This window comes from Dendrobates tinctorius, unplaced genomic scaffold (assembly GCF_039654945.1).
Source record: "Dendrobates tinctorius isolate UK_male_01 unplaced genomic scaffold, ASM3965494v1 ptg000004l, whole genome shotgun sequence".
Taxonomy (NCBI): domain Eukaryota; kingdom Metazoa; phylum Chordata; class Amphibia; order Anura; family Dendrobatidae; genus Dendrobates; species Dendrobates tinctorius.
In genome coordinates, this window is record NW_027361672.1 from 10,727,901 (window position 1) to 10,752,060 (window position 24,160).

Here is a 24,160-nt window from a genome sequence, read left to right on the forward strand (position 1 = left end):
GGTCCGTGTATCTGTGCTATTAGTGTGCGGGTGTGTGCGAGTTCTGGGAGGGAGTTTTCAGCGACTATATTGGGGTCCGTGTGTCTGTGTGCGGGTGTGTGCGAGTTCTGGGAGGGAGTTTTCAGCGACTATATTGGGGTCCGTGTGTCTGTGCTGGTAGTGTGCGGGTGTGTGTGAGTTCTGGGAGGGAGTTTTCAGCGACTATATTGGGGTTCGTGTGTCTGTGCTATTAGTGTGCGGGTGTGTGCGAGTTCTGGGAGGGAGTTTTCAGCGACTATATTGGGTTCCGTGTGTCTGTGCTGGTAGTGTGCAGGTGTCTGTACAATGTGCACTTACCACGCTGGGAGACCATCTGGGTACGGACACGGGCAATACGATTGCTTGAGCGGTAGCGCAGATCAGCAAGCTTTTTCCTGATCTGTCTGGTCGACCGATCCACTCCAAATTGTCTGGCCAAGCCCCGCCTAATGTAACGGAGTACTGCCTGCTTATGGAGTACAGGGTGTGGATGCAGCTGCGTGCATGCATAATCCTGCTCATCCACCTCCCTGATTAGAAACCGCACCTCTGCATCACCCCAGTGACTTGAGCGCCGCCTGGTCGCCATGTCAAAAAGTCTAGGCCGCAGTTAGGTCATAACACACGCCCACGACGCTACAGCTCCACCCTGATTTATTGTTGCCATGCGGCAGTTTATAGGACGCTATAGCGACCTAAAAGTTTTTCACCGCGCCATAAAACCCCAGAATGGGACTCTTTTGCGTTCCAAAAGCAAACCACATTTCACAGTTGCATGTACATTAATCTGCTTTTAGAAGAAATATACACAGCAAACTAATATTGGTGAATACAAATTTATTTTATTATGACAGAATGTATAAAAGAGTTTATTTATAAACATGGTACAACAAACAATTTAAAACAATTCACTGCTGATGCTGCCAAGGAACAGCGCCAGGACCATTGAAATAATGGCAATACTCTTCACGGCAGGCCTTGGCATCCTGGGTGTATCTGCCTGGTCCAAGAGGTCTAAGGTCCGCTATTGCGGGTGCGTTCGAACGCCATTCACCCAGATGAACTTCGCCATTTGTTGCGTCCACAGAGTCCATGAACCCTGGCGGGCAGTACGAACTGGAATCTCGCCGACGGAGAAAGTTGTGTAGCACACAGCAGGCCATCACCACAGAGTCAATTGAGTCTAGTTTCATGTTCATTGGCGTGTGCAATACACGGAACCGATTGGCCATGATCCCAAAGGCATTTTCAACCACTCGGCGTGCCCTTGACAAGCAGTAATTGAAAATACGTCTTTCTGGCGTTATAGTTTTTAGAGGGAACGGTTTCAGCAAATGTGGATTAAGTGGGAAGGCCTCATCGCCCACAAACACAAAGTTCATGTTTCCTCGAGTGTCCGAGTTTGAAGGCAACTGAAGGGCAGAGCCAAATAAACTTTCTCCGAAATGGGTATGTTCCAAAACTCCCCCATCGGAAACCCTTCCGTTCATCCCCACGTCCACATAAATAAATTCATACTTTGCATTTACAAAGGCCATCAAGATGATACTAAAGTAGCCCTTGTAATTGTAGAAGTATGACCCGCTGTTTGGTGGTTGGGTGATGCTGACATGTTTCCCGTCCAAGGCACCACCACAATTTGGAAACTGCCAGAGTTCCTCGAAATCGGAGGCTATCTGTTTCCAATCCTCGGCCGTTTTAGGAAATTCCATGAAGCTGCGTAGACACTCGAAAATCGCTCTGCATGTCTCCGGAATAAGAACACTGAGGAGGGGCCTTGAAATAGCGGCAGAGAAATGCAGGTCCTGAAATGAGCGCCCAGTGGCCAGGAATCTCAGCGTGACTGCCAATCTTTCATCTACGGGGATGGCAGAACGCATTCTTGTATCCCTCCTTTGAATAAGTGGAGAAATTAGCTCCGATAAATAGATAAACGTTTCCTCCGACATCCGCAGGAAGTTCCGGAAATCATGTGGATTTTTGTCCTGCAGCTGTCTGACGAGCTGCATGTGTGACAATTCGGACCTCCTCTGCAGCCACTCTCTGGTCCACATTCGACGTTTTCTTTTGGAACGCCTCTCCAGGGTCTGGGCCTCATCACGACGGCGAGCTTCCTCAGCCAGCAAGGCAGCCACCACTACCGAACACTGCGCCTTGTTCATGATGGAGCGAACTGCAAAAAATAAAGTTGAAATAATGCAATTCTATACCATCGTATTACCGGGCATGGCAATATACGTGCTTTTACACAGATTGCTGATCATTCCATTGCATATGGGCGAGCCAGATATGAACCCACCAACTAAAATGGCTTTCATACGATAGGCAATTAAACAAAAGCCCACCCTCAAGTACAGCAAAATATACCCCAAAGATACATACCGTCAACACTGGGTGGGCGTCTGGTAACTATCTGGAATCACAGCCCGTGAACGCTATTTGGACAGCCGGTGAACGCTATTAGGCCAGGCGCTGAACGCAAATAGGACACTTCTGCTAACCAAAAAACGTGTTCGAGAACAATGAAATGAAGCGCTAGTACGTCACCTTCTTTTAAATGCACGGCCAATCAGGACGCGGTAGCGTCCACCATTCACAGCTGAGGGGGCGGTGAGAAAGGGAGCGCAATCCACGCCTGTGTAAATATATAGCGTCACACAGTACATCCCTCGTCGAGATGTGAATCGTCAATGGAACATGTAATGTGACAGAGTCCCAACGACCACCAACATCGTTACAAAGGTCGCTATGACACGCTAGATCGTTGCTCCGTCGTTGGGTAGATTGGACTGTCTGACATCTCAATAGCGACCACATAGCGATGCGGCAACGATCCCTATCGTGTCGTATCGCTGTCGGGATCATTATAGCGTCGCTAGGTGTGACGGGACCTTAAGTTTGCGCTCAAACTCCTTCCCTCTATTTTCTGTCTATTTGTAACTTACCAATTGTATGCTAGGTGACAGATAAAAGGTACAATGACTGCCTGATCAGACTACACTGTTTATTTGTAGTCTGCTACTATGGAAACACATAGTTCTATTTGAGAACTGTGAACTAAAAATGAGAGGACATTTTTATAGACCCCAATACATCAGGCAATTTTCTTCAGAATTTTGGCAGAAATGTGGCAACATTTTTACACAACCTGGAGTTACACAAAAAGTTTCAGACTTTTGACATTTTTACGTGGATCCGAGTCATACAGTAGCTATTTTTGCTCATGGGTTCCTATTTAGTAAAAGAAATTATACAAAACAGTGCAATATGAAAGCACCATCATCAAAACCTGAAGGGAATCTGACAGAATGATCAGCCCCCACAAACCATTTACTGTATATATAACCATGTAAGTCAGTAAAAGATAAACACATTAGTAGCTTTACGTATACTCGCTATCTATTCCATGAAACCAGAGAAATCCATGATGTTTGCAATATGCAAATCAGACATTGATAATTGATTGCTTTTCTATGCCCAGAAAATTTTATGAAATGGTCATCTGATACGCAGGCACTAGATTTCCTGGCCAGGGTCTAATGTAGATTGAGACAAATTGAGCTAGCACTCAGAGAGGGAGGCGCTAATGATGAAAATAACCTCAGGAGGCAATTTTAAGTTACAAACCACTTAATTCCTCATTAATATATTGAAAAATTGTGGATTTTTCTTCATCAGGCAGCGGGACATGGATATAAAGGTACCAGTTGATCTTGCTAACAAATTACACTTAACACATTTTGGGTTGTTTAGCTCCGAAATGATCACTTAAACTGGACTCAAATGTTACCTCTCAGTGAGAAGTATAAGGTCTGTATAGGGTTTTAGTCTCTAAGTATAAATGCATATGTTTCTATTCAGTGACAAACATATTTCTTCTAAAAATGTTGCAATTTCATCATGTGATTGCTGGGTGTATGGAGGGAGCAGGTGAAGCTGAGTCCTAGGAGACCCAATGAGCTCCACAGTACAGCCAGGAGGCTGTATTTCCACTGTAACTGGGGCTAATATACCAGCCCCAGTTACAGCAGATATTGGGTAAAAAAGGATTTAAATATGCAAATTCGGCCAAAAGTATTTATTTTTTTGGGGGGGCATGATATGTGAAAGTCAAAGCCTAAGGGCCCCGTCACACATAGCGACTCACCAGCGATCAAGACAACGATATCAACTTCTCAGGATCGCTGGTGAGTCGCTACATGATCGCTGGTGAGCTGTCAAACAGACAGCTTCACCAGCGATCATCACCAGCGACGCCGAGCGCTCGGCGTCGCTGTGCACGTTAGTTACCAGTGCCTGATGCAGGGAACTGGTTACTAAGGTACACATCGGGTTTCTAAGCAGCGCGCGTCACTTAGAAACCCGATGTGTACCTTGGTTACTAGCTCCCTGCATCAGCACGCTGGTAACTAAGGTACACATCAGGTTTCTAAGTGACGCGCGCTGCTTAGAAACTCGATGTTTACCTTAGCTGATCGCTGGTCTCCCGCCTGTCACACGCAGCGATGCATGTTGGCCAGCGGGAGACAAGTGATCAAAGAAATGTCCAGTGCATTCCAACAACGATCAGCGATACCGGCAGGGGGGCCGGTCGCTGATCGCTGTCACACACAGCGATCTCGCTGGTGAGATCGCTGTTGCGCACAAAAATTGTGACTCAGCAGCGATCTCGCTAGCGAGATCGTATATGTGTAACGGGGGCTTAAGAGACAGAGCACACTCCTATATGTTTGCAACTATACAGATTATTATCAAAGCTAGCTGGAGTCCTCTAATTGTAATATGTAGCAATGAGGTTTCTATAAGTAGGTGTCAAATCATAGCAGCGCCATACTAGGTATACACTATACTGGGGGATACTTGGTCAGTCTGTACAATGGGAAATAGAGCAAAAAGACGTCCATACCTCTGCCCATTCATTTAATTGGTAATAGACTCCAGATTCTGAGAAGGTTATATCAGTCCCCACTGACTTTATAGATGATGATGATGATGAAGAATTAAAGTCTCTGTAGGATTCATTGTTCTGTAGTCGTATCTGTCTTGGACTATAAAATAGTAATCTCAGTGTTACTACAAGAATAAAAACATATTGATCAATAGGTGTCAATCTCAGTTTACTGAAACTACCAGGGGCAATTCACAAAGCGTTTGGAGTGTATGTTTGGCACAAGCTCCAGGAAATGCAGTATCTCGGCACATACACCAAGAATATCCATAAGGCCATATTGGCAAAAAATATCTGAGAAGTCTGTTTTGGCATGTATTGTGCAAATGAACATTTTACTTCGAACATAAAGACATATCATGGGGAAAAAAATGTTCTTTTTATAGGCTACATATGCCATTATATATGAGAGAAAAGGAGAATGAATCTGACCATAAAGAGTCTCAATACATCAGAAATAGTGAACCAAAATTATACTTTATTTAGATCAGGTGATTACCAATAGAATAACTAGACAATGTCTAAAATATATATAAAAACAAAGGGCGCACACAGAACTGGAAGAATTTTCCAAGGAAGAATGGATGAAAATCCCTCAAAAAAGAAATGAAAGCGTATTGGCTGGCTAGCAAAAAAGTGTGTTCAAGCTTTGATACTTTCAAAAGGGGGTTGGAGAGCCCTCACTCGCCAGGGCCGTGGGGTACTCGGTACCGGGCCGGTTGATCGTCTCAACGGGGGTTGTCACGGCAGCAGTGACCCGGTCCGTGGCCCTGGGGCTCCGTTGCAAAAGGGTGCTTATGGTGGTGAAAGTTTATAAGTGATTCGTGACGCCACCTGTGGTGTTCGGCAAGGAAAATGTTAAGCTGACGCTGCAGACAGATCCTCTGGGACAGATGGTGTAGTGCAGCAATGATGTTATAGCCCTCCACAGGCAGGGCTGTAGTCCCAGGGCAGTGTAGGTGAAGTGACACTTAGATGGTGTAGTGTCGGGCGCAAGGGATGTAGCAGTGTCGGGCAGGCTGGTGCAGGAATAAGTGGAGGACACCAGGGCATGTAGTTCTAAAGCTTTACTCACAGTCTGTTGTGGTACAGGTGCCCGCATCCGTGCTGTGTCCTCCCGGTCAGGAGCTCAGCCAATTTCCAGGCAAGATGAAGTACTCCTTTCCAACACTCCGCCAACATATGTGCCTTTTCTGAATGTCTCCCTCTTAGCGTCTTTGAGTGAAGTACTCCCAGTACTGAGTTACACTGGAGTTCCTCCTGTCAGATGTTCCTATGAACGCTACTTGTACGGCAGACAGCTGTAGCCTACTTCGGAGACTCCTTCTACCTAGTCCCGGCTCACTATCGTTGCTGTTGTGCCCCCAAGTCTTGTGTGGGAATAAAGTGGTGACAACTTCTATTCCTCCGGTGTCTGCTGCAGGACTATTAGTATCTATACAACCTCGTTGACCGGACCCCGGCCTTGCGCTTAGAACTTGGGAAGGGTTCTCCTCTAACCCTGGTCCTTGTTCCCTTATTCTCCTCATGTTCTGTATCAATCCTTTCTTTCTTATGGAGAATCAGGCTTTGTCTCTTTCCTGTGCCAGCAGACCCAGGTCACTGAGGTCTGCTGCAGCACTTCCATCAATCCATCCCTCTCCTGGGGATCGCTCAAACTCTCTGACCCAATCCTAATGTTCTCCCACTCTCTTGTGCATACTAAGCTCCACCCACCTCCCAGCACGTTTCGTGTTCCAAGCAGGGAGCCACCAAGGGGTGCTATGCTACACTCCAAGCAGGGAGCCACCGAAGGTGCTTTGCTACACTACTTTGTGGTGTGGGGTGCGGGTGTTCGAGTGTGGTCAGGTGTCTCCACCTTACCTGGATAGTGGGGTACCACACCTCAGGAGGAGGTGCAGTACCTCTGTGGCGACTGAACCCTCAGGGGCGCCACAGGGTGCTACTAGGTATTAACTATGCAGGGTGCCCATGCTTTTGCACAAGCTCATTTTCCTTTTTGTAATTTTTAAAATGTAAAAGATGAAAAATATATATATTTCTTTTTGCATAAAAGTGTTAAAAAGCTGTGATACTTTCAAAAGGGTGTACTGCTAGGTACTAAAAAAGGGGGAATATCCAGCTTCTTAGGTAAAAAATTTTTTGTTTATTTCCAAAAATTTTGAAACAAAATTGATATTAATCCATGGTGATCTGAAAGCTACGTGTTTCAAACACAGAGATATGTTCGTTTTCAAGTATTCTATTCTAACTTGACGCCTGGCACCCTCTACCCTCTGATTTCCCTCTGATTTTGTCTCTGGGCACCTTTCCTGCCCTCCAGTACTATTCCTGATTTACATATCCACTTCCTATCAATCTAAGTTTCTGATATTCTGATCTGTGATTCTGTTTTTTTGGTGTCTATCTTATGTGCTATAACCTGTTGGCATGTCTGTCACAGTAATCCACTCCAATGTAATGAGTCCTAAAGAATCCACATACGTGAATTGTTACACCAGGTCTCTAACTGCTGGAGGAACTCTGTTTGTTAATGGAAATCGTAGCACGGGCTTCGGCTTTATTAAAAGTATAAAAAATTGCAAAAAAAAATAATAATAATGTCAACTTTCTATTATATTGTTGTCGCTACTTTTTTTTACAAACAAGTGTTGCCACCAGAACTGCATGCAAGAAACTGCACAGAATTTATTCATTTTTTTTTTAAATACGGTACATTTTATATGATATAGATGTGTGGATGAATAGACATCGTTTCCTACTTACATACTGAATTCTTTCTTCTGTACATTGCACTGTATGAAGATTGGATTCTCAGGCATGTAGCAGCCACTAAATGAAATGTAGAAAACTGGTTGCACGATAATTGTGTATAATTAAAAAAGTATTTCAGCAGTGACCAATCTAATATATAAAGCTCAAAGTGTGTATGTATGTGTGTATGTATGTGTGTATGTATGTGTGTATGTGTGTGTGTGTGTATGTGTGTGTGTATGTGTGTATGTCCGGGATAGGCATCCGCACCGTCGCAGCTACAGCCACAAAATTTGGCACAGTCACACGTCTGGACCCCGAGAGCGTCCTAAGCTATGTTGTGAGGTGAAATTTTAACCCCGTGCGTTCCAATTCACCAAACAATTTTGCCCCTATCTACATGCTGGGGGAAAAAGTGTGTGCATGTCAAGCCCCGCCCCTCATTGTGATGTCATAATGTCCCTATTTGCATACTGGGGAAGCAGTGTGTGTGTATCAAGCCCCGCCCCTCATTATGATGTCACAACAGTTGCCATGGCGGCGCTGATGTCATCATAGGTCACAAGCCCCGCCACCGCTCATTATGATGTCATAATGGTTGACTATGGGATGGAGGATGTGTGATGGGTATATGGGCACTGGACTATGGGATGGAGGATATGTATGATGGGTATATGGGCACAGGACTATGGGATGGCGGATATGTATATGGGCACGGGACTATGGGATGGAGGATGTGTGATGGGTATATGGGCACTTGACTATGGGATGGAGGATATGTTTGACGGGTATATGGGCACAGGACTATGGGATGGTGGATATGTATATGGGCACGAGACTATGGGATGGAGGATGTGTGATGGGTATATGGGCACGGGACTATGGGATGGAGGATATGTATGATGGGTATATGGGCACGGGACTATGGGATGGAGGATATGTATGACGGGTATATGGGCACGGGACTATGGGATGGAGGATATGTATGATGGGTATATGGGCATGGGACTATGAGATGAAGGATGTGCGATGGGTATATGGGCACTCGACTATGGAATGGAGAATATGTATGATGGGTATATGGGCATGGGACTATGGGATGGAGGATGTGTGATGGGTATATGGGCACTGGACTATGGGATGGAGGATATGTATGATGGGTATATGGGCACGGGCCTATGGGATGGCGGATATGTATGATGGGTATATGGGCACTCGACTGTGGGATGGCGAATATGTATGATGGGTGTATGGGCATGGGACTATGGGATGGAGGATGTGTGATGGGTATATGGGCATGGGACTATGGGATGGAGGATGTGTGATGGGTATATGGGCACGGGACTATGGGATGGAGGATAATTATAATTTGCTACAACTAACCACAGTTAGTTACTATGCCCGGGCAGCACCAGGCTCTTCAGCTAGTTATCACATATTTATGGGATATGTGTTAAATGTTAGGTCAAATAGTGTCCAATGTTAGGAACAGGGGCATAACTGTAGGGGATGCAGGGTTTGCAGTCGCTCCTGAGCCCTGGTTTTAGTAGGACCCAAAAGGTCTCTTTGGTCCATGAGAAAAGACCATTTCTTTGGAGAGCTTCAAGCTTTTCCAATGACTTGGACCCCCATGATCCCTAAATCCCTCCACAGTATTCCATAAGCAGTAAGGACGAGGTGGCTGAACATCCTCCATTCTGCTCTGTACAATTCTTTGGGGTTTAGGAAAACAGCTAAATTGTATGGAGCAGAAGTGTGGGGAGACCACACTGATTCATCGTTTATTATCCAAGTAATGGATAGATGATGAATGTTCATGACTAAAAAAGCCTTGTAATATTTCCTTTCAACCTGAAATTACCAAGAAATCTAGAAATTTATAACATACCTTGTGCCATTGTCTAAAAGGAAGCTCATTATATGAAATATGTTTGCTGACCAAGCAGCCATGTCATCCACACCACCAAGAAAATATTCATGGAATCTCTCCACCAGGAAGGGCGATTTTCTAGCATATGTTGAGTAAAGCTGATGGACCATGAAAAACAGGACAAATATGGACCAACTATTTTTGATTTTTCAGATATTTAATTTGTGTTCATTTTTATACCTTAGATACAGCCATATATTCTCCATAACTAAAAAAGGAATAATAAAAATATTAAAAATGATCATTGCTTTATAAAAGTTACTCTGAAACTACAAAGTTGTAGTACTCACAGTTCAAGATAAAGTATATAAGTGCACTCAATGATTACATTCTCTGTTATGACCGTCTTGTTGTAAAGCTCCTGATATATGTGCAAGAGGTCCTTAACTGGTATATACCTAGAGAAGAAGAAAACATAGCCATGTTTGTGTGACTCATTATTATTATTATACATTTTTATAGCTCCATTTATTCCATAGCGCTTTACATGTGAAAAGGGGAAATATAGACAAGTATAATAAACATGTGTAAGACAAGGGACACACAAGTACAGAAGGAGAGAGGACCCTGCCCGCGAGGGCTCACAGTCTACAGGAGATGGGTGAGGATACAGTAGGAGAGGGTAGAGCTGGTCGTGTGGCGGTTCAGTAGACTGAGCATCACTGCAGGTTGTAGGCTTGTCGGAAGAGGTGGGTCTTCAGGTTCTTTTTGAAGGTTTCCATGGTAGGCGAGAGTCTGATGTGTTGGGGTAGAGAGTTCCAGAGCATGGGGGAAGCACGGGAGAAGTCTTGTATGCGGTTGTGGGAAGAAGAGATAAGAGGGGAGTAGAGAAGGAGATCTTGAGAGGATCGAAGGTTGTGTGTAGGTAAGTACCAGGAGACCATGTCACAGATGTATGGAGGAGACAGGTTGTGGATGGCTTTGTGTATCATAGTTAGGGTTTTGAACTGGAGCCTCTGGACAATAGGAAGCCAATGAAGAGCTTGGCAGAGAGGAGAGGCTGGGGAATAACTGGGAGACAGGTGGATTAGTCGGGCAGCAGAATGCAGGTTGGACTGGAGTGGTGCCATAGTACTAGAGGGGAGACCAGAGAGTAGGAGGTTGCAGTAGTCAAGGCGGGAGATGATAAGGGCGTGCACTAGTGTTTTTGTGATTTCATGGTCAAGGAATGCACGGATCCGGGACATATTTTTGAGTTTGAGATGGCAGGAGGAGGCGAGGGCTTGGATATGTGGCTTGAAAGAGAGGGCATAGTCAAGGATCACCCCGAGGCACCGAGCATGCGGGACTGGGGAAAGTGAGCAGCTGTTCACATTGATGGATAGGTCTGGTGGAGGGGTAGAGTGAGGTGGGGGAAAGATTATGAATTCTGTTTTGTCCATGTTCAGTTTTAGAAAGCGAGCAGAGAAGAAAGCTGAAATAGCACACAGACATTGTGGGATTTTGGTAAGTAAGGAGGAGAGGTCAGGTCCAGATAGGTAGATCTGCGTGTCATCGGCATAGTGATACTGCAACCTGTGGGATTCTATGAGCTGTCCCAGGCTGATATTGATATACATTATTAGGCCACGTTCACATGTTCAGTGTTTGGTCAGTTTTTCACCTCAGCATTTCTAGAAACACGTCACCACTTCTGCATTTTTCATCCATTCCTGGTTTTAGCTTACAAATACTGAGGTAAAATACTAACCAAATACTGAATGTGTGATTGTGGCCTTAGACTGAAAAACACAATTTTGACAAGTTTTCCAGTACATGAATATATTTGTGACTATCCGTAGGTTAGCAATGAATGGAGCTCTAATAAGTAATATACCAAGCAAAATATTGTATTTACCTGTTCAGACATTTGGGCTGGGACATACAGTAGGACTCTAGAGGGACATTAACCCCTTAGTGACCGAGCCAATTTTGACCTTAATGACCAAGGCAATTTTTACCATTCTGATCAGTGTCACTTTATGTAGTAATAACTCTGGAACGCTTCAATGGATCCCACTAATTTTGAGATCTTTTTTTTCGTGACATATTGTACTTTATGGTAATGGTAAAATTTCTTCAATACGACTTGCATTTATTTATGAAAAAAATGGAAATTTGGCAAAAATTTAGCAATTCTCAATCTTTTAATTTATTTTCCCTTAAATCAGAGAGTTATGTTAAACAAAATAGTTCATAAATAAAATTTCCCACATGTCTACTTTAGATCAGCACAATTTTGGAAACATATTTTTTTTTGTTAGGATGTTATAAGGGATAAAATTTGACCAGCGATTTCTCATTTTTCAAACAAAATTCACAAAACCATTTTTTTTTTAGGGACCACAACACATTTGAAGTGACTCAGGGGTCTATATGATGGAAAGTACCCAAAAACAACACATTTCTAAAAACTGCACCCCTCAAGGTGCTCAAAACCACATTCAAGAAGTTTATTAACTCTTCAGGTGCTTCACGAGAACTGAAGCAACGTGGAAGGAAAAAATTAACATTTAACTTTTTTCACAAAAAAATTTACTTTAGACCCAAACTTTATGTTCACAAGGTTAACAAGAGAAAATGGACCATAAAATTTGTTATTCAATTTCTCCTGAGCACGCTGATACTCCATATGTGGGGGAATACTACTATTTGGGCGCACGGCAGGGCTCAGAAGGGAAGGAGCAATGCTTGACTTTTTGAAAGCAAAATTGGCTGGAATCGATAGCGGACACTATGTCACATTTGGAGAGCCCCTGATGTGCCTAAACAGTGGAAACCCCCCACAAGTGACCGCCTTTTGGAAACCACACCCTTCAAGGATTTTATCAAAGGATATAGTGAGCATTTTGAACCCACAGGTACGACACAGAAATTGATAACATTAGGTCCTCATATTGAATATGTCGTCATTGGTGTTGAGCACAAGTGTTCGCTACTCTAGTTTGCTACGGGCACTCGGGTATGCACCGAATATCGAGGGTGCTCGAGTGACATGCTCGAGTCACTGCCCCGCATGTTTTGTAGCTATTAGACACCCCAAAACACATGCAGGGATCTGCGTTCCTTAGTGCATACCAGGGCACCTGATGCAAACTCAAGTAGTGAGTACTTTTGCACTCAACACAAGCCGTCATATCGTCATAATTTTTTTAATTTTTTTATTTTTGAAAAAAAACTATTCTAACTCTAATCCTAACACAACCTAACCCCATTCCTAACCCTAGCACACCCCTAACACAAAAACCCCACGCTTACCTCAACCCTAACCTTAACACAACCCTAACCCCAACCCTAAACCTAACAAAACCCTAACATAGCTCTAAGCCCAACCCCAACCTTAACACAACCCCAACTCCAACCCTAACACAACCCCAACCCTAACCGTAACAAAACCCTAACCCCTACCATAACACAACCCTAACCCTAACACAACCCTAAGCCTAACACAACTCTAAAGCCAACTTTAACCGCAACACAACCCTAATTACAGCCCTAACCCCAACCCTAACAGCAAAGAATGGAAATAATTACAATTTTTTTATTTTAGAATTTTTGATCAAACTAAGGAGGTGACAAATGGGGGTTTGATTTACTATTTTTTTATTTTGACTACTGTGAAAGGGTCTATCACAGTGATCAGAATAAACCAATAGGAAAAATTTCCTATTGTTGTCGGGTACCAGGCAGCAGATCTTGGCGGGCGCACTGCGCATGCACCCGCCATTTTCTTCCAGGAAGATGACGCAGTGAGATGGAGCAGGAGGGCTCGAGGAGGGCTCGAGAAGTAAAGTAAGAAAACAGATACAGGGATTAGCTATATAGTACAGGGAGAACAGTGAGGATATGTGGACGTTAAAAATGTGTTGAAGACATTTCAAGTCTTTTGGCAGAAAAAATGCTGCATAAAAACTGTGCATTTTTGCCTAATTTTTGCAATCATTTTAAATGCATTCTTTCCAATTCATTAGAATGGGTGAAAAAACTGCCAAAGCGCTAAAAGAATTGACATACTGCAGATATGAAAATACTGGAATCTGCAAGGGAAAAAATAAGCAACACGTACATGAGACTTCAGTGATCTCATTTACTTTGCTGGGACAGTGAAGTGCTGCGTTTTTCAAGGAAAAAAAACGCAAGGGAGAAATAGCAAAAAAAACGCAAAGTGTGAACATACCTTAAGACATTTTCAGATAAATCAAATTACAAAAGTGGTAAGTTAAGGTTTAAAAACAGATATTTATACAGGACATTGTCACGGTTTACCATGACAGAGAGGAGCCAGAAGACTGCAGCGTCTGATTTCTCCTACCCTGCACTGTTTAGAAGCACTTCACCTTCGTATTAAATGGTGTAAATTTATTTTGACAGTGCAGGGGTCAATCTGCTAAGTTAAGAGCTCCTGGAGGGTTTAGGCTCTCAGCTGTACACTGTTAGCCACTCCCATCCCCTATATAATTTGGACCCTGGATAGCACTCATTGTCAGACTGCTTATGCTGCATTGCTGGAGGATGTTGGCTGTTGTTGGAGAAGGCGTTTGGTGGATTTATCTGTGGCTGTTGATAGGTTTTGAGTGTGTGATAATTCCCTTTCTTCTCCTACTTTGGTTTAACCCCATCCTCCACTCCCCGATGCATTCCTATGTTGTCTGTGTGAGTATATTTGTATGTCTGATATTTTTCATTACCCCTGTTCATATTACCTTGTTAGTCAGGTTGGTGTATTATGGTACATTACTACTCCCCTCTTCTCTTGGTGGGGGAAAGGTAAAGACAAAGTGGATTCAGGAGCTAAGGCAAGTTATGTAGCCTTGGAGTCTTCACCATCAGAAGTAATCCGGGTAACAGGGCGAGCTAGGACACCCCTAGCGTTAGAGACAGGGAAGGAGCCCCTGGTCCTGGGACACCCAACAACAGAGTCGTGACAGATGTTTAAAGTATCGTAAACCCCTTTAAGGGTTTTATTAATTTCACTGAATAGAAAGGGACTGAAATGGGTGGTCATCTGTTTTAATATATGTGTAGGTAAAGCAGTAACTGAAAAAAAATGAATTACAATATACAAGTACAAAAAACATGATGTGGAAAGAGTGAGAGCTTTTGTCTGAGGCAACATAGCATGTAAATATACATGTAAATTGTGGTACATAAAATAACACAGGAGTGTTATATGTATATACAGTTTATGTTTATCTGGCAGGCTCATCACTCCTCTCTGGGCAAGACAATGGAGTCAGAGATATTATAGAAGATGCTGCTCACCATTTTTTCTCTAAATAATCAAAGTTAACTTCATATTGACTGATCACATCTCCACCTGCAAAATACAAGAAAAAAACAGAAAAACATATTTTGATATTGTGCAAATTTGACATTAGACATAGAATTGATGGTTTTGCTGTACACAATCTACACCATATCTTCCAGTTATCTTTGAAAAGAATAAGACCTATGCAACATTTTTAATAAAAAGAGGCATTTTAGGTTGGTTTGGGAATATTCCTGTAAAGGGCAAAGCTTAAAGAGTAACCATCATTTTAATTTCTTTTCATAGCTTAATAGTACACATAAAAAATAAGCAGCTTTGTAATATATCTTAACAGAGAAAGCTACATCTTTCTCCTCCTGGACTAATCCTTTATGCTCAAAATTCTGAATTCTCTCCTAATATCTATCTTCCTTGACTACAGATTTTCCCACTACGGAGATAGGAGATGAATTTACAGCAGAATATCTGTGTCTGCCTCAAGCTCTTCCCGTCTACTCTCTCTAGAGAAACTTATGAGCACCAACCTATCATCTCCTATGTCAACAATAGGATAATGCAATTGCAAGGAAAAAAGGGGTTTAATTTCTGCACTGTGCTGAACACCTATGGGTGTTAAAAAGAAATCAGGATCCAAGATAAAGAAAGCTTATTGTCGACGCGTTTCAAAATATAACAAACTTCTTCCTCAGGACAAACAAAAAGGAAGGAGGAAGTGTGTTATACTTTGTTATACTACGCTTTCAAAATTATCTAAACTTTTTTGCATTTTTTATATTTTTCAGGCACTTTAAATGTCAGGAGATTTGTGCAGTCCTGGGTCTTAAGACCCCTACCGATCTACAGGCATGTGAAGTGCATGCAAAATATAATAAAATGCAGAATTTTACTCTTCGCCACGACAGCACCCACTGGAGGTATCGGATCCGCCCATTTGGAACAGGAAACCCTACAGGAAAGATAAAAGGGGCGGTCCGCCTTTCCTCCTCAGTTTTTGGTTTCCTGTTCCAAATGGAGCAGGATCCTGCAGGATCTTACCTGGGCCATGCATCCGCCTGTGCGGTCTCTTCGGGAACGGCAGGGGCTGCGGTCCGGAAGCAGCGTCGGGGGAGACTCCGTTTGACGGCTCCCCCCTCGTCTGGTGGCATAGTGGTAATGGCCGGGTCCGGGGAGGGCCGCCCGGTCTTACCAGGGAGCGGGCCGGTCTGGCATCCGGGAGATCCCTCCCCCCCATCCCCATCGGTGGGGGTATAACGTGGATGGTGAGGCCATGAGCGCGCGAGCCGCGCGTGTCAATAGCGGTGGCGCGGGAGCAGGCCGGCGCCCGACGCTCCTATACCCCGGAAGTAATGGTTGAACTTCCGGGGTAAGATGGCGATGACGCGGCGCATGCGCCCTGTGACAGGGCGACTTCCGGGGGTACGATAAGTGTACAGATAAAACAGCGCTGCAGCGCTGCAACGTTGGAACATGTCGTCCCCCGCAGAGTCGCAGACCCCAGCAGGGGATTCAGCTGGGGGCAACTCCACCAGGGACCGCAGCGCCAGGACAGAGACTGCCCGCAGGAGCGAGGCAGCAGAAACCCGATCCAAACCGTCTCAGCCATCCGAACCGGTATTAAGCTTCACTGGGTGAGTGTGCAAAGCATATGCTCTACCTATTAAGCTAACCTCCTCTCCTCCCCCCCTCCCCCCTCTCTTTACCTTTGACCTCCCACTTCAGTCAAAGAAAAAAGGAAAAACAAAACATAAAGAATGCGCATTATGTTCAGAGCCTCTCCCTGACTCCTACCCCAAAAAACTCTGCAAACAATGCATTAAAGAGACCAGGCAGGGGTCGACGATATCTTCTAAGGATATCCGAGCCATAATTAGGGAGGAAATACAAGCCATCAACCGCGCCAGCACTCCCGCAGAGTCCAGTCATAGAAAACAGGTCATTGTTAGTTCAGAGTCAGAGGAAGAACAGGAGTTAATCTCAGGCTCCGCATCCACGTCCTCATCATCATCCTCGGAGGTGGAAGGACGCGCATGTTTTCCACTGGACAGCGTAGATAACCTGGTAAAAGCGGTTAGAAATACTATGGGGTGTGAAGAGGAAAGGGGAGCCCAGACCGCGCAGGACATTATGTTTGCGGGATTGGCAGAGAAAAAGAGGAGATCATTTCCAGTGATACCGGCAATTAAAGATCTCATCAAAAGAGAGTGGGAAAAACACGACCAGAGGGGTTTTCTCCCATCCGCTTCAAAACAGAAGTATCCGTTCACTGATGAAGATCTATTAAAATGGACTAAAATACCAAAGGTGGACGCTGTCATATCCTCCACTTCCAAACAAACCTCGATCCCGGTCGAGGACGCAGGATTGTTAGCAGACCCATTGGACCGAAAGGCTGAATCTTCGCTCAAAAGGTCCTGGGAATCCACCACCGGGGTATTCAAACCCGCAATAGCCAGCACATGTACTGCTAGGTCAATGCTGGTATGGCTAGATCAATTAGACCAGCAGATTGAGCAAAGAGTGTCAAGGGAGAAACTGCGTGCAGCCATCCCGTTGATAAGAGGGGCAGCTGCCTTTATGGCAGACGCTTCAGCGGACACCCTAAGACTGGCAGCAAGGTCGGCAGCCCTGGTGAATAACGCCAGACGCGCGCTGTGGATAAAGAGCTGGAAAGGGGATGCACAGTTAAAATCCAAAATTAGTGCAACCCCATGCGAGGGTGAGTTCCTCTTCGGAAAAGCCTTAGACGAAATTCTCGCCAAGGCAAAAGAAAGGAAAAAGGCCTTCAGTGATTCTCCCATTCCGTTTTATAGGAAAACCTTTAAAAGATGGCCATTCGGGAGAAGAAGGCAATCGGACAGAACGAACAGATGGGCCACGAAAGACGAAAAGCAGAAGGGTACCATCTTCAGAGGGCCAACATATAGGAGAGAAAAAAATTAAAAGTTTAGACCCACCAGTTGGGGGTAGATTAAAATTTTTTTTTACCAAGTGGGAACAGATTATGTTAAACCCATGGATTTTGAATATAATCAAGGAAGGAATAAAGATTGAATTCCTTCGGATCCCCTATGAGTTCTTTGTTATAACTCGCCTTAATTCCTCACTTCAGCAAAAGGCTCTCGAAGACGAGATTCGAGTCCTGCTAGCTAAAAAAGTTTTAGTTGACGTCCCTGAGGAACAACAAGGTAGAGGCTTTGGCTGTGTGCACACGCTGCGGAAAAGGTGCGGATTCATCCGCGCGGATTTTGTACAATCCGCAGGTGAAACCGCAGGTCAAAAGACCTGCGGTTTTACCTGCGGATTGCTCTGCGGTTTTGCCCTGCGGTTTTTCATCTCCTCAATGGAGGAGATGGCAAACCGCAGGAGAATCCGCAGAAAGAATTGACATGTCAATTCTTTCTGCGGATTGAAAACCGCAGATAATCCGCGCGGAAAATTCCGCACCGTCTGCACTGCGGTTTTTGATTCCCATAGGGAATCATTGTACTGTACACCGCAGCAAAAACTGCTGCGGGTCCGCAGCGGCCAAAACCGCTGCGGAACCGCAGCAAAATCCGCAGCGTGTGCACACAGCCTTTTACTCTCCCCTGTTTTTGGTGTCTAAACCAGACGGTACATTTAGAACCATTATTAATTTAAAGAAGCTAAATTCATTTATAAAAAATTATAAGTTCAAAATGGAATCAATCAGATCCACTATAAAGCTTCTTTTCCCAAATTGCGTAATGGCAGGGATTGATTTAAAAGATGCTTATTATCATCTCCCTATACACAACAGATTCCAGAAATACCTAAGAGTCGCAGTGGAAGTCGAGGGAAGGATTCGTCATTTCCAATACGCGGCCATGCCCTTCGGGCTTTCCACGGCACCGAGAATATTTACCAAGGTGATGGCAGAAGTGATGGCCTACCTTCGCCAAAAGGACACACTAATTGTACCATATCTAGACGACTTCCTAGTAATTGGGAATTCAGTCAAACAATGTACTGAACGCGTGACTGACGCAATCTCCTCTTTTCAGAGCCTTGGCTGGATCATCAATATCCAAAAGTCCAGACTCGATCCGCAATCTCTCCAGACATTTCTAGGATTTCAACTAGATTCCTTGACCCAGAGATGTCTACTACCCCAGGTAAAAATCATCCTCACAAAACAAAAAATACAAGCAGCTATAGATAAACCACGTGTATCCTTAAGAGGAGCAATGTCACTATTAGGATCACTAAATTCTTGCACCCCGGCAGTCCGGTGGGCCCAGTACCATGTCCGTACGCTACAACACCAGATCCTCCAGGAGGATAAGCAACATAGTGGTCATTTACAGAGCAAAATAACCCTGTCACAAGAAGTCTTGACTTCCCTAGAGTGGTGGTTAGACGATGATCATTTATGTTCAGGAGTTCCATGGGTTATAGTTCCATCCTGTATCGTAACCACCGATGCCAGTCCCCAGGGCTGGGGAGCCCACATGGAGAATGGGTTTTATCAGGGAAGGTGGAGTAAAGAGGAATGTGATTACTCATCTAATTTAAAAGAACTGACTGCAGTGTTCTATGCTCTATACAACTTCCTTCCGCAGCTCCAACAGAAGCATGTAAGGATCCTGTCGGACAATACCACCACAGTGGCATATATAAACAGACAAGGAGGAACTCGATCAGAGACTCTGATGTCTTCAGCGGCAAGAATTTTAAACTTAGCAGAAAACTATTTTTGTCCCTCTCGGCCCTTCATATAAGAGGCGAGAGCAATCAAAAGGCAGACTTCCTAAGCCGTCACACTCTACGACAAGGAGAGTGGTGCCTCAATCGGAAGGTCTTCAGGGACATAGTAGCCGTATGGGGACAACCCGAGGTGGATCTTTTCGCCACAAGAGAGAACAGGCAGATAAAAACTTTTGCCTCCCTATCTCCGTCAGATCACCCAAACATACTGGACGCCTTTCTAGTTCCATGGAATTTCAACCTAGCGTATGCATTCCCTCCATTGATCCTCCTACCTCAAGTAATTCGGAAGATCAGAGACGACAAAGCAAGAATAATCTTAATAGCACCGTTCTGGCCAAAAAGACCGTGGTTTTCGTGGCTGCAGATTATGTCGATAACAGATCCTTGGGTCCTTCCGACTGCCAATCTACTCTCCCAAGGCCCCTTTTTCCACCCTCAAGTGCTCAGCTTGCACTTGACGGCGTGGAATTTGAGAGGCAGTTATTGAGGACAAGAGGATTCTCGGAGTCCTTAATTACTACACTACTACAAAGTAGAAAACAGTCCACAACCCAAATTTACACTAGAATATGGAAAAAATTTCTTCAATTCCATACAGTACCTCATACAACAGAAGTTCCGATAATCCCAATCTTGGAATTTCTGCAGAAGGGGAAAGACTTAGGCTTAGCAGTAAATACACTGAGAGTACAAATATCGGCATTAGGAGCACTATATGGCCATAATATAGCAGGCAACAAGTGGATAACTCGTTTTATTACAGCATGTGAACGAATAGCTCCAATCCACATACCCTCCGTCCCTACATGGGATCTAAATCTGGTCTTAGACGCCCTAACGGTAGACCCCTTTGAGCCGATCGACACAATACCCTTCAAATACTTAGCACTTAAAATGGCCCTCTTAGTATCACTGACCTCAGCTAGAAGAGTGGGTGATATTCAGGCCTTGTCAATAGATCCACCTTTTTTCCAAGAATACCAAGACAGATTAGTATTAAAACCAGACCCTGCCTACCTGCCAAAAGTGGCAACAAAATACCATAGATCTCAGGAGATACTCCTCCCAACCTTCTATAAAAATCCCTCTACTCCGGAAGAGCAGAAGTTCCATACTCTGGACGTCAAAAGAACTGTCCTAAAATGTATTGAGAGGTCCAACAGTTGGAGGCAGAGCAGGGCCCTATTTGTTTCATTTCAGGGCTGTAAGAAGGGGTATGGAGTCACGAAGAGTACCATTTCCCGGTGGATCAGAGAGGCCATTCGTTTAGCCTACTCCGCAAAAAACGAAGATCCTCCAGGGAACATCAGGGCGCATTCCACCAGGGCAATGGCAACCTCTTGGGCGGAAAAGGGAGATGTTCCGATTGAAACTATATGTAAGGCGGCAGTTTGGTCATCCCCTTCTACCTTCTATAAGCACTACAGACTTGATCTTTCATCAACCTCTGACTTAAGCTTTGGCAGGACTATCCTTGGCACGGTGGTCCCACCCAGGTGATGGTCTCTGGAATCTCTCCAGTGGGTGCTGTCGTGGCGAAGAGTAAAAAGCCGGATTACTTACCGGTAATGCTCTTTTAATGAGTCCACGACAGCACCCGCTCACTTCCCTCCCTAAAGATATTAATAGTTAAAGTATATTAACCAAATAATGGATAAGAAAGATGTTAAAATAAGAGAACATTGCCTAATCCTTGGCGGTCCTTCTGGTACTCTGAAACGTAAAACTGAGGAGGAAAGGCGGACCGCCCCTTTTATCTTTCCTGTAGGGTTTCCTGTTCCAAATGGGCGGATCCGATACCTCCAGTGGGTGCTGTCGTGGACTCATTAAAAGAGCATTACCGGTAAGTAATCCGGCTTTTTAGTTACTCTTTAAAAAATGTTCGGCAATCAAATAATGGGATTTACTGTAGGACTATAATATTACATTTATTATTAATGAATAAAGCTAGAGTGAGATATTACTTCAAATTAAAGCCAGATAAAAAAAAACTGTTAATATATATACAGTGGGTTCAGAAAGTATTCAGACCCCTTTAAATTTTTCACTCTTTATTTTGTTGCAGCCATTTGATAAATTCAAAAAAGTTTTTTTTTTTCCCCAGTAATGTACACTCTGCACCCCATCTTGATGGAAAAAAACAAACGTAGAAATTTTTGCAAATTTAATTAAAAAAAGAAAAACTGAAATATCACATGGTCATAAATATTCAGACCCTTTGGTCAGACACTCATATTTAAGTCACATGCTGTCCTTTTCCTTGTGATCCTCCTTGAGATGGTTCTACTTCTTCATTGGAGTCCAGCTGTGTTTAATTAAACTGCTAGGACTTGATTTGTAAGGGCACACACCCATCAATATAAGACCTCACAGCGCATGTCAGACCAAATGAGAAACATGAGGTCAAAGGACTTGGCTAAGGAGTCCAGAGACAGAATTTTGGCAAGGCACAGATCTGGCCAAGGTTATAAAATAATTTCTGCAGTACTCAAGGATCCTAAGAGCACAGTGACCTCCGCAATGCTTAAATGGAAGAAGTTTGGGACCACCAGAAGTCGTCTTAGACTTGGCTGTCCAGACAAACTGAGCAATCGTGGGAGAAGAGTCTTGGTGAGAGAGGTAAAGAAGAACCCCAAGATCACTGTGGTTGAGCGCCACAGATGCAGTAGGGAGATGGGAGAAAGTTCCACAAAGTCAACTATCACTGCAGCTCTCCACCAGTCGGGCCTTTATGGCAGAGTGTCCTGACGGAAACCGCTCTTCAGTGCAAGACATATGAAAGCCTGCATAGAGTTTGCTAAAAAACACAAGAAGACATGAAGGACTCCCAGACTATGAGAAATAGGATTCTGTGGTCTGATGAGACAAAGATAGACCTTTTTGGTGATAATTTTAAGCAGTATGTGTGGAGAAAACCAGGCACTGCTCATCACCTGCCAAATACAATCCCAACAGTGAAACGTGGTGACAGAATCATGCTATGGGGGTGTTTTTCAGCTGCAGGGACAGGGCGACTGGTTGCCATTGAAGGAAACATGAATGCGGCCAAGTACAGAGATATCCTGAATGAAAACCTCTTCCAGAGTGCTCTGGACCTCAGACTTGGCTGACGGTTCACCTTCCAACAAGACAATGACCCTAAGCACACAGCTAAAATAACAAAGGAGTGGATGCAGAACAACTCTGTGACCATTCTTTAATGGCCCAGCCAGAGCCCTGACCTAAACCCAATTGAGCATCTCTGGAGAGACCTGAAAATGACTGTCCACCAACATTCACCATCCAACCTGATGGAACTGGAGAGGATCTGCAAGGAAGAATGGCAGAGGATTCCTAAATCCAGGTGTGAAAAACTTGGTGCATCATTCCCAAGAAGACTTATGGCTGTACTAGCTCAAAAGGGTCCTTCTACTCAATACTGAGTCCATCGGCAGTGCTATGTATAGCGAAATCACTATCTTCTATAAATGCCAGTTAAACGCTGGCGTACAGAGGAGAATCGTAATGACAGGCATGGGGGTCATCAGCAGACCCCCGTTATCATAGCAGCCCATCGGCTCCCCACGTTTGCATCATGGCGTCCCTATGGCTGCATAGAATGATGCGCCTCCAGCCGATGTTTGTTAAATGCTGCTGTCAGAGACTGATGGCAACATTTAACATCTGTGGGCAGAGCTACGCTCCACCAGTGGCTGTTAGAGGCAGATGATGGCTAAATAAATCAGCCATCATCTCCTGGGAAAGATGCTGGGCTCGGTGTCCGAGTCCGCATCAAAGGCAGAGACATGACATATAAAATAAACATCATATGTTTTGAAGGGGTGAAAAAAGATCCTGCTAATGTATACTCAGTTTAATGGGAAATAAATTACTGAAGTCTGTTAATAGTTAATATATTGCACCATATATAAAATTAAAAGATAAGACTATTTACTTATTGAAAGGAGCTAATTCTAAGTAATTATATTGTAAGTTAAAAGTAAACTCGGATTTACCAAAATCACCAGCCTGATGTGCTTCAGCATATGAACCATGAAAATCAATCTGGAGAAAAAAAAATATAATAATCGATATGAAATTATAGCAATGAATCCATTAGACATGAAAAGGAAATAGAAATGATGTATAAAACTTGTTACAAGAAGAATATAAATTAACCCCTTAACAACCGCCGATACGCCTTTTAACGGCGGTAATTAAGGGTACTAAAACCACAGCGCCGCTAATTCACGGCGCTGTGGAGAAAGTGAATAGCGCCCCCCAGTGTCAGATTTTTTTTGTCCGGGGTCTCGGCTGCCGGGGGTAGCCGAGACCCCAGAGAACATGAATCGGTCAGTTTTTACTGACCCCGCTTTTGCGATTGCCGTTATTAACCCTATAACGGCGACCGCAAAAAAAAAACCCGCGATTTTACATTTAATTTCTCTTTCCTCTGATGTGATCGCACATCCGGGGAAAATAGAGGCCGCCGGGAATCTGCCGGCTCTGGCTGGCAGATTCCATTCATTCATTTTGATCACGATGATAAACCATC

The 24,160-nt window shown here is 44.1% G+C and overlaps 1 protein-coding gene across 5 annotated transcripts in view; it reads right to left on the reverse strand.

Annotated features, from left to right (window-relative positions):
• The window catches only part of GPLD1 (glycosylphosphatidylinositol specific phospholipase D1), a 128,585-nt gene that overhangs the window by 62,611 nt on the left and 41,814 nt on the right, over positions 1–24,160 (reverse strand). For 3 of the 5 annotated variants that reach the window (XR_012230061.1, XM_073566125.1, XM_073566124.1), the window contains exons 6-12: positions 23,622–23,670; positions 14,892–14,946; positions 9,941–10,048; positions 9,831–9,858; positions 9,609–9,748; positions 7,733–7,798; positions 4,925–5,066 (exon numbers count right to left, since the gene is read on the reverse strand). Coding sequence is in view for 4 of the 5 variants with exons in the window: in XM_073566125.1 (XP_073422226.1) it covers positions 4,925–5,066; positions 7,733–7,798; positions 9,609–9,748; positions 9,831–9,858; positions 9,941–10,048; positions 14,892–14,946; positions 23,622–23,670 (588 nt within the window). In the remaining variant the exon portion in view is untranslated. The remainder of the gene's footprint in view (positions 1–4,924; positions 5,067–7,732; positions 7,799–9,608; positions 9,749–9,830; positions 9,859–9,940; positions 10,049–14,891; positions 14,947–23,621; positions 23,671–24,160) is intronic. The other 2 variants (XM_073566127.1, XM_073566128.1) reach the window with 2 other exon arrangements.